Source organism: Phyllobates terribilis, unplaced genomic scaffold (genome assembly GCF_046119375.1).
Source record: "Phyllobates terribilis strain yellow unplaced genomic scaffold, ASM4611937v1 Scaffold_8__6_contigs__length_399053987, whole genome shotgun sequence".
Taxonomy (NCBI): Eukaryota; Metazoa; Chordata; class Amphibia; order Anura; family Dendrobatidae; genus Phyllobates; species Phyllobates terribilis.
Window position 1 is genome coordinate 285,675,118 of NW_027362768.1, and position 16,011 is coordinate 285,691,128.

Consider the following 16,011-nt stretch of genomic DNA (forward strand, 5'->3'; position numbering starts at 1 on the left):
TTGACCAAGAGATTGGTAACACCCAGTTGCCAATTTAGTCATACATTTCTTTGACTAACAGAGGAATAGTATAATGAAGTGTCCTGAGAAAAGATGCTCCGAATTGTTACTTCATGGGCAATACAAGGAGTCCCCAACTTCCGAACATCCAACTTACATACAACTCGTAGATATGGATGATGGATGTTCAAAAAAGTAATATTCACCTCACCGCTCAGTGCTCCCTTCTCCGGTTGCCCACTGCTCACCACCCGCCTTCTAGTCCTCTTCTTTCTGCTGTTGCGTGCCACATCTCTATGCTCTTCACTATAAGCCAAGACTTCTGGGTGCATCTCCAGCCTGCCAAGGTCACTGCATGTTGTAAGGTTGTGACATCATGATCATGATGTAAAGATGTGCGCTGTGACTTAATGATGCCAAGTTACCTCTGAGGCTTGGACATGGCTGTAAGTCTCGGCCTATAATGAAGAGGCAGAAGATGCGACATTCGATAGCAGGCATCGAGGAGGCAGTAGAGGTAAAAGATGAGGTGAATATTGGTTTAAAAAAATACTCACCTTTCCAGCCCTCTCTCTGCCCATCATCTAGTCCTCTTCTTTCCAGAGTCATGCACCACATCCCTGGCCCCTTCACTATAGGCAAGTACTTCGGGTCACGTCCATGCCCTGGAAGTCACCGCACATCATAAGGTTGTGACGTTGCGACCTTATTACGTGCAGTGATTTCTGGGGCATGGACACGACCAGAGGTCCTGGCCTATATTGAAGAGGCTAGGTACAACTTAAAGAAGCGCTACGACTTAAAGAAGAAACAAGCGTGAAACAAGCAGCAGAGTGACCTGAGAGGTCAGCAATGAGGTATCAGTTCTTTTTTTCCTGGCCCTGTTCCAACTTGCATACAAGTTACGAACAAACCTATAGTCCTTATCTAGTTCGTAATCCTGGGACTGCCTGGTACATGTATATATTTAACAGAAATGTCACGATAGATATTATTTCCTCTATTACTTAAAACAAGCAGGCAAAACAAAATTCTTTGAAAATTAGTGCTTTTTTTGCTTGTCACAACCCAATATCCCTAAACACAAATCACTGGTGTTGAGATCCAGACTTCAGTCCTGTATTGTCTGAAGGACAGCGTCTAATTTGTTTGATGCAAATAGGATCAAATCAAATAAATGAATCACAAATTGTAAAACTTTCTAATTTTTTATTGAGAAAAATGATCAAATATCACATGTTTGTGTGCAGCTAAAGTATGTGAACCTTTAGGATTAACAGATAATTAGATGATGACATTTGATTCTGGTGTTTTCAATGAATGGTATGACAATCAGGTGTGATTAGGAAAACTGTATTATTTCAAAAACTGAGATCTATCAAATTATAGTCTTGACAACACATTTGTGGAAGTGTTTCATAGCACAAACAAAGGAGATTTCTGAAGACCTCAGAAGATGCATTTTCCATGCCTTTCTGGCTGGAAAAGTTTACAAAACCATCTCTAAAGAGTTTGGACTGCACCAATCCACAGTCAGGCAGATTGTGTACAAATGGAGGAACTTGTTGACCATTATCATCCTCTCCAGGAGTGGTCAACCAACTAAGATTACTTCAGAAGCAGGGGCGGACATATCATTGGTGCAACCTGTGCAGTCACACAGGGGCCCAAGAGGTAAGGGGGACCAATTCCGACCTCCAAAGCAGGAGGAATTGTGCATTATAATGACTGATTACTGATAGGGGTTTGTTATGAGTCTCCAAAAATAACGGAAGCAGCGGAGAATATCCTCATAAAGCAAATAGATGAAGCAGCGACTCAAGGAGAAGTCATTATTATGGGGGACTTAAACTACCCTGAAATACATTGGGGAACAGAAACCTGTAGTTCCAGCAAAGGTAATAGGTTTTTGACAACTATGAGAGACAATTACCTTTCACAACTGGTTCAGGACCCAACAAGAAGGGGGGCACTGTTAGACCTAATATTAACCAACAGGCCGACCGCATATCAAATATACAAGTTGGGGGTCACTTGGGTAATAGTGATCACAAAATAATAAGTTTTCATGTATCCTTTAATAAGATGTGTAGTAGAGGGGTTACAAGGACACTAAACTTCAGGAACGCAAATTTCCAACGGTTGAGAGATGATCTTAGTGCAATAAACTGAGACGATATCCTGAGACATAAAAGTACACAAAGCAAATGGGAGACATTTATTAGCATCCTGAATAGGACCTGTGCACAATATATACCCTATGGGAATAAACATGCTAGAAATAGGAGGAAACCACTATGGCTAAATAGAGCTGTAAGGGGTGCAATAAGTGACAAAAAGAAAGCATTTAGAGAACTAAAGCAAGTAAGTAGGTATGAGGTATTAAATAAATACAGAAAATTAAATAAATTCTGTAAAAACCAAATCAAGGCAGCAAAGATTGAGACAGAGAGAATCATTGCCAGAGAAAGTAAAAATAATCCCAAAATATTCTTTAACTATGTAATTGTAAGAAACTAAAAAATGATAGTGTTGGCCCCCTTAAAAATAGTCTGGGTGAAATGGTGGATGAGGATGAGGAAAAAGCCAATATGCTAAATGATTTTTTTTCAACAGTATTTACGCAAGAAAATAGCATGAAAGAAAATATGATCAGCGATGACAAAAATTCTCCATTAAATGTCACTTTCTTAACCCAGCAGGAAGTACGGCGGCGTCTAAAAATCACTAAAGTTGACAAATCCCCAGGCCCAGTTGGGATACACCCGCGAGTACTGCAGGAATTAAGTAACGTCATAGATAGACCATTATTTTTAATCTTTAAATATTCCATAATAACAGGATCTGTACCACAGGACGGCGTATAGCAAATGTGGTGCCAATATTCAAAAAGGGGACAAAAACCGAACTTCAAACTTGGAAATTATAGGCCAGTAAGCTTAACCTCTACTGTGGGTAAAATCCTGGAGGGTTTCCTAAGAGATGCTATACTAGAGTATCTGAGGAGGAATAACCTCATGACCCAATATCAATATGGGTTTACGAGGGACCGTTCCTGTCAAACTAATCTGATCAGTTTTTATGAGGAGGCAAGTTCTGGACTGGACCAAGAAAATGCAGTGGATGTTGTGTATATGGACTTTTCAAAAGCTTTTCATACGGTTCCACACAAAAGGTTTATACATAAAATGAGAACAGTGGGGATAGGGGAAAATGTATGTATGTGGGTTAAGAACTGGCTCAGTGATAGGAAACAAAGGGTGGTTATTAATGGAAAACACTCAGACTGGGTCTCAGTTTACAGTGGGGTACCACAGGGGTCAGTATTGGGCCTGCTTCTTTTTAACATATTTATTATTGACCTTGTAGGGGGCATACAAATATTTCAATATTTGCAAATGACACTAAACTCTGCAGGGTAATTAATACAGAGGAGGACAATTTTATATTACAGGAGGATCTATGTAAACTAGAAGCTTGGGCTGATAAATGGCAAATGAGCTTTAATGGAGATAAATGTAAGGTAATGCACTTGGGCAGAGGAAATAAAATGTATAATTATATGATTAATTGTAAAACACTGGGCAAAACTGTCACTGAAAAAGACCTGGGTGTATTGGTGGACGACAAGCTCACGTTTAGTGGCCAGTGTCAGGCAGCTGCTGCAAAGGCAAATAAAATAATGGGATGCATTAAAAGAGGCATAGATGCTCATGAGGAGAACATAATTTTACCTCTATACAAGTCATTAGTGCGACCACATTTAGAATACTGTGTACAGTTTTGGTCTCCGGTGTATAAGAAAGACATAGCTGAACTAGAGCGGGTGCAGAGAAGAGCGACCAAGGTTATTAGAGGACTGGGGGCTCTGCAATACCAAGACAGGTTATTACACTTGGGGTTATTTAGTTTGGAAAAACGAAGGCTTAGGGGTGATCAAATTACTATGTCCAAGTATATGAGGGGACAGTACAAAGACCTTTCTACTGATCTTTTTACCCTGAGGCCAGAGACGGGGACAAGGGGGCATCTTCTACGTCTGGAGGAAAGAAGGTTTAATCATAATCACAGACGGGGATTCTTTACTGTAAGAGCAGTGAGACTATGGAGCTCTCTGCCGCATGATGTTGTAATGAGTGATTCACTACTAAAATTTAAGAAGGGCATGGATGCCTTTCTTGAACAGTATAATATTACAGGTTATATATACTAGATTCCTTGATAGGGCGTTGATCCAGGGAACTAGTCTGATTGTCGTATGGAGTCAGGAAGGAATTTTTTTCCCCAATGTGGAGCTTAGTGTTTGCCACATGGGTTTTTGTGCCTTCCTCTTGATCAACATGTTAGGCTATGGGTTGAACTAGATGGACTTAGTCTTCCTTCAACCTTAAAAACTATGTTACTATGTTATTGGATTGCAAAGGGCCCATATATTGATCTTGCACTGGGCCCCTCCTCTGTCTGTGTTCACCAGTGTTCAGATGCAAGGCGTATTATGGACCGCAATGTTACAAAGAATCCCAAGGTAACCTCTAAGCAACTGAAGGCCACTCTCACATTAGCTAATGTTAATGTTTAGGCAGGGGTATTTCTTGCCCATGCACTCTGTATTTAAAAATAACGGATCTTTGTGACCATTTCTTTAAAGCAGATGATATTGATGACTTATCTTTAGGAGCAAATAACCCCCACTGATCTGATATTGCTGGCCATAATCATCTAAATGTGTCCTTAAAGTCAAGTTCAACTTGTCATTGAGAAAACTACGCCAGTTTGTTAAGTTTCGGTTAGTGTGTTAACGTTAGTGTTTTTTAAGGGTTAATATAATGTCAGCGAGACCTATGGGATCACATTGAGTTACATGGACACAGCTGTAAGTTTTGTTTTGAAGATATAAAGGAGTTAAAATGATAGCAGAGTACATATAAGAGTACAAAACTGAATTATGAAACGTGGGATTATAATAATGTTGGGATCTTATATCAAATTTCTGATAAATTATTCATATTTTGTTCTGATAATGAAATATTAATAACTTGTATGTAAAGGGATTGTCCACTACTCGGACAACCCCTTCTAAATCCCTATTTTTCCCCCTTGTAAAATAACCACACTTTTACTCACCTCCGATGCCAGCATCGTTCCAGCGGTGTCAGCAGTGGCTCTCCGAGGGATCACATGAAATGATCTCACATAATCTCTGCAGCCAATCAGTGCTGGCTTCACTCTTTCCACCTTCTGATGTATCACATACATCTGGAGGAAGGGAGAGAGCAGCAGCTGAGCTAGCTTCCTTCGGAAGTTTGTCCAAAGGATGGGAGAATGAAGCCAGTGCTGATTGTCTGCAGGGAACAGGTGATTTACCAATGTCATGCTATTCCTGGGAGAGCCAGTACTGACACCACTGGAACTGCACCTGCACCAAAGGTGAGTAGAAGTGTTGTTATTTTACAAGCTGGAAATATAGGGATTCAGAAGGTGTTGTTCGAATAGCAGACAATCCCTTTAAACATGCTATCAGATCACTTCAATATACAAACATATCACCATGTTAATACCATATCCAAGTGATCTCCTAAATAATACAACCCAGTTAAATTAATCTAGAGATTCAGAAACGTATGCAGGATACAGAGCTTCATATAGTCATGAAATAACATCATCATATTCCATATCAACCTCTTCTCATGTCATTGTGATGCCAAATTAATTTTCTTTCATATCTTCGTAAATGGATGTGTCCCAAGAGATTGAAATTGTCCAACCTCCAACAGCACAATTCATCTTTTTTTTCTAGAAGTTCTTGGACAGTGATCGGGGCGAGAGATTAATATACTATTAATTTATTAGCACATCTATAGTACATTTTGAGTACATTGTGTGTGTAAAGAAAAGCAATGTTGTACTATAGATTATGGGATGAAGATTTCAGAATTGTGGGCCAGCTGCCAGGATCAACCCACCTGAGATCAAGTAATAGCGCCTAAAGCCTGTATACACTAAAGATTGAAGTTATAGGAGATGTGGGTATCTTGTGCTGCTGGTTGTAGAATCAAGAAAATCCAATACACGGCATGTGAGGAACAGTGCGGTTTAATCGCTACACGTTTCGAAGTACTCTGACTTCATCAGGAGAACCACAAAGTATTTTTGTGGTACTCATGATGAAGAAGTCAGAGTACTTTGAAACATGCAGAGTATTGGATTTTCTTGGTTGCTTCAACCAGGAGCACAGGATACCCGCATCTCCTATTACCTCAATATTACTTTGGATCCTCCGACCTGGGGAGCTGCAATAGCTGGATATTATACCCTCAAATTCTATTAGTGTTGTGTCTCACACAACTGCATCAGGTGGGCAGAACTGCTTTGCTCACCACATTGTTATCTGGATAATGCCCTATTGCGCTGATTTGTCTTCACAGCCTTTTCTATACACAAAAGATAGCTTTTCAGCCGATATCTATCTTTCCCGAGTCCCCATACACAGGAACGTTCAACACGGCCGAGTGCTCATGTGTTCTCTATGAGAGATCCCCCGCTAAACTCCTCTGATCAAAATGATCGGCCGTCGGAAATTGGACATGCCGAATCCCTCAGTTCCCCAGCATCATCTGTCATGGGAGAGTCAAGAGGCCACTATACACATTAGACTGTAGTCTGATCCCGATGATATCAGTGGGATCGGTCAACATTAGTCTAGTGAGCATGGGTCCCTTAATGTTTGTGGAGCAAGGTGATACCTTATGATATGCATTTTTTAACTGAAGGAGCAAGAGAGTTTTTATTTGGAGCCGACAGCAAAATGTTAGACATGTTAGATGCACCTTAATTCTACATACGAATGTAAGGAGCACAAATTGTGAAAGACACACAGATCCCAACATAAAGTAAAACTATCACACATTTCCAGCATATAGGAAGCATTACAATTTTTTTTTTGTTAACAAAAGTATTGCGATGCACCATGCATCAGCACTGTCCTGTGTTTTATCCTGGACAACCAGGAAAGCTGAGAGGGTGAAACCCAACCAGGGGAAGATGTGACTCGCCCCCAGGGCCGTGGGGTACTCGGCAGCCGGGCCTTGTGGCTGCTTGCAGGGGATATCACGGTGGCTGGCCCGGTCCGTGACCCAGGGTGGTCAGTGCAAAAAGGGGATATTTATAGGGGATTTGTCGTGACGCCACCTGTGGTGTCTGTTGAGCATCACCAGCGCTGCAGCAGTCCCCTGATGCAGATGTTAGGGCAGCTTGAGATTGAATGGCTCCCCACAGGTGGAGCAGGCCTCAGGGCAGTGTAGATAAATGGAGGTGCGCTGGGCGTTGTAGTGCAAGGGGAACAATGGCGCCGGTGAAAGGATGGACGGAGGCAATACAGTGCAGTCATCCAAGATTTTACGTTCAGTCCCTCCTCAAGCAGCTCGGGCGTACCTGGCAGAACCCCACTTTCTTGTGTGCCTCTCTAGACCGGCTTCACGCTGGGTCTTACTCCCTCCTGCCCTGCGCTACCCACTGTGAATCCTGTTCGGGTGCTCTGAGGTCCCCCCTGTCCGTCGGAGTTACACAGACCTGCTTGACCTTACTTGGATTGGAGTGGGGATTTGGCTACTGGCTATAAAAGCCAGAAGCCTCCGTTTTTTCCAGCCGAGGCTTGAAGCTGCACGACTGGGCCAGGGGCCGGTCCCCTTCTTGCGGTCTAGATCCTCCTGACACCTGGCAGGTTCGGGGTGTACGGGTGCCGCCTGCACTCGCCGTACCCCCTAGGACCCCTTCTTCAGAGCGGAGCTTCCTCCCTGCTCCCCTCCTGGGCCTCAGAGACTAGGCCCCGCTTGGGGAGCAGAGCTCTGACTGAGACTCTGCTCCCTGACTGACTTCACTCTCTCCTCTCACTGACTGAACTGCACTATTCTAAGAAGGCTTCTTTTTATATCTTTACTGTATGAGTGCTCCCCTAAACTACTTCCTCCACCCACACCCACTACTGGTTCCCCCTACCTTTGGGTTCCCCCCACTCCAGCCAGAGACAGGGCTCAGCAGCTGCGCTCTGCATGTTGCCCCTCCAGCCGGCCTGGAGCAGTGTGGTGTTGGATGCAGGTGTTTGGGGTTCCGTGCAGCACTCCCTCCTTACCTGAGGGAAGGAGACACCACACCTCTGAGTGAGGTGCAGTACCTCTGTGGCGACTGAACCCTCAGGGGCGCCACAGATGCATGGGTTGTCATTATACTTATTGTTTAGAGTGTTTTCATTCCAAGTTTTGGACTAAATCGTCTTGTCATACTGTGTTTCTAATGGTCCGCTCATTATTTTAGACTGCTTGTAATTTAGACTGCTTGTGTCTCTGATGCAGAATAATATATCCTGCTTTCCTAAAAAAGAAAAATCCCTTAAAAATTGTTTGAAAATACTAGTATTTAGTGTGTGATATAATAAAAAAAGATTTGAACATCTGCTTTTTCCAAAAGTGAATACAATGTAATTTTGTAAAACTAATATGAAATCTGCAAAACTCATGAATTTATTTTATTAAAAAGGAAGGCCAAGACAGCCCAGATTCTTTGGGGATTGGAGTATTTGGGGAAAGCCTGTTCCCTCTTGCAAGCATTCCTGGTTCCCCTACACCGGATCGCTATCTGTGTGAGATTGACAAAGTCTCATTAACCCCAGCAGAGTCGTGGGAGAGTTGGCTCAAAGAAGAGAGCCACCCAGGTGAGGAGTGTATCTTTTAGAAGAAAATGCTTTTAAAATGCCTCGGTTTCCAAAGCTTTTTTATAAAATAGAAAAAAAAAATGACTGCTCGTTTTCAGGCAAATTGTAGAACTAACACCATTCTTGTGGACTGGCACTGACCTTTAGATAACAATGTTTCTCTACAAATGCAATGTTCCAGCATTTTGTCCACCAAACATACAATAACACGACTTCTATCCTTTCAGGCTTTTTCTCGCAATTCTAAATTAATACACTGCAGTCAGTGCAACACAATGTTTTATTCGCAGAATGAATTGGGTTATTTGTAACAGTTTTTTTTCTCTACATTGAAACTACAAACCGAAAACTGACAGATTATTCCACTGGAGGGATGGAAAAAATAAGGGAAAATGTGTAGTGTTTCATCTTTGCACAGCTCTGGTGACCAACAATTAGGCTCGGGTCATCAGCCTCTAAATATTGTGTAGCATTTGGCCTAGAGAATTGGAATTGTAAAGAAGCAATTGTCAGGATTTTAGCCACTATTTTTAGGAATTATAAATGGGACATCATAAACTTGGCATTTCCTTATAACATCCAGATGTTGAGTATTACATCATTGTATAGCAGCTTAAATAATTCTTATTAGGAACCTGTCATCTCAGTTATGCTGCCCTCATGGAGAGCAGTAGAAAGTGATGGCAGACTTGCTGATCTCAGCGATCTGTCACTTATGTGTTTATGTTAAGTAGTTTCGGAGAACTTACTTCTTTGGCAGCTGAAAAGTGCAGAGTAAGTTCTCCAAAACTAAATAACATTAGCAAAAAGTGACAGACAACTGATATCAGCATGTCTGTCACCACATTATGCTGCCCCCTGTGACTGAGGGCACAAAAAGCCTGCTACACTTGGCCCCTACTATCAACTTAGCAATGCCTATAGCCACATACCTTAAAGGGGATGTCCACTACTTGGACAACCTCTTCTGAATCCCTATGTTAGTTTCAGTAAAATAATAACACTTATACTCACCTCCAGTACCGGCAGTGTTACAGCTGTCTTAGCACTGTCTCTCCTGGGGATTGCGTGACATTTTTATGTCACAAGATCCCTGCAGCCAATTAGCGCTTCTTCACTCTCCTACAGAAGTAATTGACTTCTGGAGGAAGTGAGAGAGCAGCAGCAGCGCTCACTTCCTCTGGATGTCTTGTTAGCCAGCATTGATTGGCCTCAGGGATTGCGTGACATTTTTATGTCACAAGATCCCTGCGGCCAATTAGCGCTTCTTCACTCTCCTACAGAAGTAATTGACTTCTGGAGGAAGTGAGAGGGCAGCAGCAGTGCTCACTTCCACTGGACGTCTTGTTAGCCAGCGCTGATTGGCCTCAGGGATTGCGTGACATTGTTATCAGGTGAGCAAGTGCCGACACTGCTGGAATGCCTCCAGCACTGGAGGGGAATATAAGTGTTATTACTTTAATGGGAGAAAACATAGAGATTGAAAAGTAATTTTAACAAGTAGTGGACAACCCCTTTAAGTAAAAAAATGCATAATGTAACAAGATTTAAATTAATTTTAAATAATAATTCTGTTCCTGCTAATTCTGGAAACCATAAGTTTCATACAATGCCAATTTAAAGGGAATCTGTCATCAAGTTTTTGCCACCTAATCTGAGACCAGCATTATGTAGGGACAGAGACCCTGATTCCAGCAATGTATCACTTACTGGGCTGCTTGCTGTAGTTTTGCTTATATCACTTTTTTCTTATCAGCAGAAGATTATCATTAGCGTAAGCCTGCTGCCATGTAGTCCTCCATATTCATGAGCTTTGGATAACCCTGCCCGCACCACTATTGGCAGCTTTCTACATATGCACAGTGTACATAGAAAGCAGCGAATCAGTGGTTTGGGAGGAGTTATGCAGCAAATAAAACAGTGATTTTATCAAAACTGCAGCAAGCAGCCCAATAAGTGACACTTCGCTGGAATCAGCATTTCTGCCCCTCTGTCTTGCTCCTCTCAGATGAGGTAGCAAAAAACTTGGTAGCTAGGGATAGATACCAGCTCATCTGTTTGCGGTTCAAGTAGAATGGAGCACGGAAGAAGTCCTGACTTAGACGTAGAAATGCAAATGGAAAAAAAATGATTTCCAGCTCCAATAAAACATTAAATTTAAATTTGTCAAAGCTGTGACTAAGGACGCTGGAATCGCTTCCGAAATGTGTAGCCATGCTTGTGTAAATCGCCACCCCCTCCTCCCCCCTCTGTTTTGTGGCTATGTCTTCTTAAGGATTTCATGTTTTACTGGGGCTGGAAATCATCACTTTTGTTCCATTAGCAAAAACTTGGTGACAGATTTCCTTTAATTCTGAAGGACAATTATTAGTATTGTCTTTAATTTAGACAGTTTAGAACAATAATAGATACACCAAATGTATTATAATGGCTCATGCTGGATGATAAATTTGCCATATCTTTTGTTTAGCTTTATGCCACCTCATAATTGATTTTTTTTAGAATTTAAGTTAGTACAATTTTTACACCATTTTTAGATATTCCACTTTTCCAAAGGCTATGTCATAATTTCAATTTCGGGCCGTGAACAAGGTCCTCTGTGGACCGAAACGTTGGCCCATTTGTTTGTATGGAATTGTTCCTGTTATTTTCATTTGAAGTCCTTTGATTCATGTCTTCTTATATTTGACGGGCCTCCCTACCATGGAGCATCCAATTCTCAACTCCCACCAGAGCTAATTGTGTTGTATTACATAATTAAAATTTTTATCATGAAAAATTAAGACCCATCAGTATTAAAATAACAACTATGACTAATAATAATATAGCCTTGCATTGCAGAATAAGAAAACAAGCTTGCCATGATGGTGATACTAACCATTTGTTTTTTCATTTTCCATTCTGAATTTTTGCTCCTCCAGTTTCTTCGCAGCCGTGTCCATCAGACTCATTGATTCCCCTTTTACCAGTCCCTGTAGAGTTCTTCCATCCATCTATACCTACCACAGATTCTGATCCAGAAGATCAAACCCTGAAGAATAGTCTCCCCAAACTTTCTCCTCCAGATTCTTGGGCAACACTACGATCACCAGATGTCAACTGTGCGCTTCTTAGGCAGGTAAGTTTTGTTCTAAAAAGTAAAACATTTTCACAAATGTAATTACATATTTTTTTTTCAGTAAATTAAGGAGATTTCCCTTATTTTCAGACAACAGAAAGCAATTCATCCATTGAAAGTGGCAGCCCAACCTCTGAAGATAGCCTACAGACAACTCTTGAGGATAGCTTAAATCTAAGTGACTCTCCCCAATGCACCTTGGACCTCCCTGATCTCCGAGTAGCTCCTACATCACATCATACCACACTTCCTATTTCTTCATTATCCATGGTACAGAGGAGAAGCAACCGCCCTAGTTTTGCACTTCAAAAGGTTCGCAGGCATCAGCGGAGCCATAGCAGTGGTGGTAGCACTAGTCCTGGATGTACTCTTCATGACTCTATGGACCCTTCTGATGAAGAAGGGGCTGGAGGAAGCCTAAGAGGCGCCAGTGAGCCCTCAGAGACTTTTAGTAGTTTATCCCTCACATCCCTCTTTTCACCACCTCCCTCCTTAACGCCACCTGGTGGTGTAATGAAAAAATGCAGCAGCGTAAACAGTCTATCTGTTGCTTCCTCTAGGGTAAGAGGAGCAAAGCAATTTTACGCAGTTGATCCACAGGGCTTCCTTTCAATGCCATCATGGGTGATGGATTTTTACCAAACTTCTGCTCCCTCAGAAACCCAAGAAAGTTGTAGCAGTTCTGCAAAATTACCAGCTACGGAAAGAGGGATTCCTACCAGTAGTGTCTCAGGAAATGTGGATTTTGGCAATAATAGTCGAAGAAACAGATGAGATTTTCTTTTATGTTTGTGTGCTTCGTTTTTTTGGTGGGTGCCAGGTTAGTTTCCTGAAGGATCATTTCCTAGCTCTGTAATGGGTGGGAATAGCCTTAGGGCTCCCAAACAGACCAGCAGGAAACGCTACATTACCTCACTGTGTGAGCCAGCCAAGCAATGCAACTGGAGAGATGACAGGTGAAGTTGGCTGAGCTCTCAGGCTCTGAAGTGGAAGAACCGCTGTACTGTAACCAGCCTCTGGGGCTATCACATATAGTATATAATACATATATACATATATATATATATATATATATATTATTTTATTTATATATATATTTTATTTTTAACCTTGCTTGGGACTTCTTGAAAGTTTGTATAAAAGGTATCTTTATGTGGCAATACAAATAATTGGTGGAGGAGAGTTAACGCCCTTGATTTGGGTTAAACATTTATTTTCTTATTGGTGAGTTCCATGCATACTGATTGTCAGATTGCATTCGTTAGGGACATCCCTTCTGTCGATCAGTCTCTTGTAACCAAATTGTTGACAATTTATTGCAAATTCATATTCATATCCTCCTATCCTAAATCATGAAGTTTCCGCTGTGCCCTGGAGAAAGGAAGGATAAAAAGCTGCTAAGTACGAACGTGCCATAAGATTACAGCATGGACGTGTTCTCCGAAACTAGGATACAAATACTGGAACCCGATGGAAACGAGTCAATGTCATTCATAATCCTAAAGCGCGGCATCCATCAGTGCAGCGCTACATGCTACTGCTGGTGTTCTGGAGTATTCACACACTTATACAATGTGACAAGTGGAGCTTGATTGATTGAGTTTTACCTTATAAAGTTCTTAGTTATCCCCATTGTTCCCAAATACAGCACATGCGTTTTTAGTACCAGTCCAAAATAGAATACATTGTCTGACATGTAGGTGGGTGATGATAATAATATAGCTGGATAAGACGTTCTCTTTTCCCATTTTTGCCATATTTATTTCTGGGGACACAGTTCATACTACTCAGGTGCAGTTTATATAATTAAAGGGACCCCTATTTCTTTAAAGGGAATCTGTCACCGGGTTTATTCTACTATGTAATCTGAGAGCAACATAATGTAGGGGCTGAGAGCCTGATTCCAGCAATGTGTCACTTACTGTGCTGCTTGTTGTCATTTTGATACAATCACAGTTTTTTCTGCTACAGATCTAGCAGTGCTGTGGAAGCTGAGCTGTGTATAACCCCGCCCACAACACTGATTGGCTGTCTGTGTACATTGACAGAAAGCTGCTAATCAGTGGTGGGGGCAGATTACACAGAGCAGTTGACTAGGAGGTACGAGACAACTAGTCCTCCAGTGATAAATTACTGATTTTATTGAAACAGCAACAAACAGCCTAGTAAGCGACACATCACTGGAGTTAGGCTCTTAGCACCTACATTACTCAGATCTTGGAATATATAGAAAAAAACTGTACATCTATAAAGAAAAATGGGATATATAAAGTGGTGGCTACAACCTCCTCATTTACTAATGTTTAACCTTAAGAGCTTTGCAGTGAAAAGCGCATTGGCCTATGCTTTGGATAGACCATAAATGTGTGATTTGAGGTTGTGTGATCAGCAAAAGGAAGAAGCTGTTTGGCACTGCCTGGTACTGAGGGTCAGACCTGAGCTGGAGTTGATGACCTATTTTAATGGCCATGATGGCTCATCTTAATTACTACTTTTACAATAAAACATTGAAATCGGTTACCGTTATTTTGCGAGCTATAAGACGCACCAGACCATAAGATGCACCCCAAATATTTGAGCGAAAAATAGGAAATTTTTTTTTAGTAAAATGGGGACCCGTCTTATAGTCCGAATTTATGGTAGCTTACTAGGGGGGCGGCTGCAGTGGAGCGGGGTCACAGGGTCACTGCTGCAGGAAGCTGACAGAGGCGGCAGGAGTGGGGCGATGCTGAGGGCCCCAGGCTGGGAGGAGAGGGTGTCCCGGCAATGCGAGTCTGGGGGCTCTGGGCTTCAAGAAAATGTCGGCTGTGAGGCACGAGCAGAGTCCCCACTCTGCCCATTGATTTCCCTGCGGTAGACTTTAGAAAAATGGCCACCGAAGGCTGTGCATGCGCAGATTTAGATTTCGGCTCACCACTGAGCCGAGATCTAAACCTGCACATGCGCCGCCTCTGGCGGCCATTTTCCTGAGATCCACGGCTGGGAAATCAATGTGCAGAGCAGAGACTCTGCTCCTGCCTCACAGCCGACATTTTCTTGAAGCCCAGAGCCCCCAGACTCGCATCGCCGGGACACCCTCTCCTCCCAGCCTGGGGCCCTCAGCATCGCCCCACTCCTGCCGCCGCTGTCAGCTTCCTGCAGCAGCGACCCTTACTCCTGTAACTCTGCTCCGCCCCCCAGTAAGCTACATTCAGATTATAAGACGCACCCCCATTTTCCTCCCAAATTTGGGGGGGAAAAGATGCATTTTATAATCCGCAAAATACCGTACAATGTGGCAGCAAGAGGAAATTAAAGGGGTTATCAAGCCCTTTAGAATTGATCGTTTTTCCTTGGGATATTAGATGGGGCAGTCTGACTCTCTTTCACCTCTGTCAATCAGTTTCTTGATGTGCCCTTAGCCCCCATATGAAAAATGTTTTTTTTTAATGTTATATTGGGATTCAGACTGGTTCCAGTTGGCACTTGCCGGACCCTCTGTAGCTTCTGCACATGATATTGCAATGCTGTCTCATTCAAGTGATCAGCTGCTCTCCAAGAGTTGGACCTCCCCAATCTTATATTCATGGTCTATCCTACATGTAGACCATCAATAGTAAAAGGCCAGATAAACCCTTTATGGGCGTAGACTGAAAGTCAATTTTCACATTGCAGACAACGTTTTGTTCATTTTCCATCTTAGGCATGAAGACATACTGCACAAAGTGTTACTTTCTAACAAAGAGTTACAAAGAGATACTAACTTTGTTTCTGAGCACAAACTTACTATTCTTAATGGTATTTTACAAATATGGTCACTTCTCTCATTATAGAAGGCAATCATTCTGAGACCTGAACCAATATTCACAGGAATGCGTCATAGCAATCAACTAGAATTTAAGGGAATCTGTCACCAGATTTTTGCCACCTAATCTAAGAGCAGCATTATGTACAGGCAGAGACCCTGATTCCAGCGATGTGTCACTTACTGGGCTGCTTTCTGTCATTTTGAAAAAATCATTGTTTTATCAGCAGGAGATTATTACTAGAGGACTAGTAAACCTGCTGCCATGTAGTCCTCCATAGTTCTGAGCTGTTTATAACCCCGCCTCCACCACTGATTGGCAGCTTTCTGCCTATGGCTGCTTTCTGTGTACACTGTGCAATCAGAGGTGTGGGTGGGGCTATACACAGCTCAGCATTCAGA

At 42.2% G+C, this 16,011-nt stretch overlaps 1 protein-coding gene across 2 annotated transcripts in view; it reads left to right on the top strand.

Moving 5' to 3' along the window:
• Window positions 1–14,512, top strand: part of CACNA1I (calcium voltage-gated channel subunit alpha1 I) — a 737,039-nt gene extending 722,527 nt beyond the window's left edge. For both annotated transcript variants that reach the window (XM_073644335.1, XM_073644336.1), the window contains 3 exons: window positions 8,533–8,707; window positions 11,629–11,825; window positions 11,916–14,512. In XM_073644335.1, the coding sequence (XP_073500436.1) occupies window positions 8,533–8,707; window positions 11,629–11,825; window positions 11,916–12,599 (1,056 nt within the window). In that variant the 3' untranslated portion in view covers window positions 12,600–14,512. The remainder of the gene's footprint in view (window positions 1–8,532; window positions 8,708–11,628; window positions 11,826–11,915) is intronic.
• The last annotated feature ends 1,499 nt before the right edge of the window (window positions 14,513–16,011 follow it).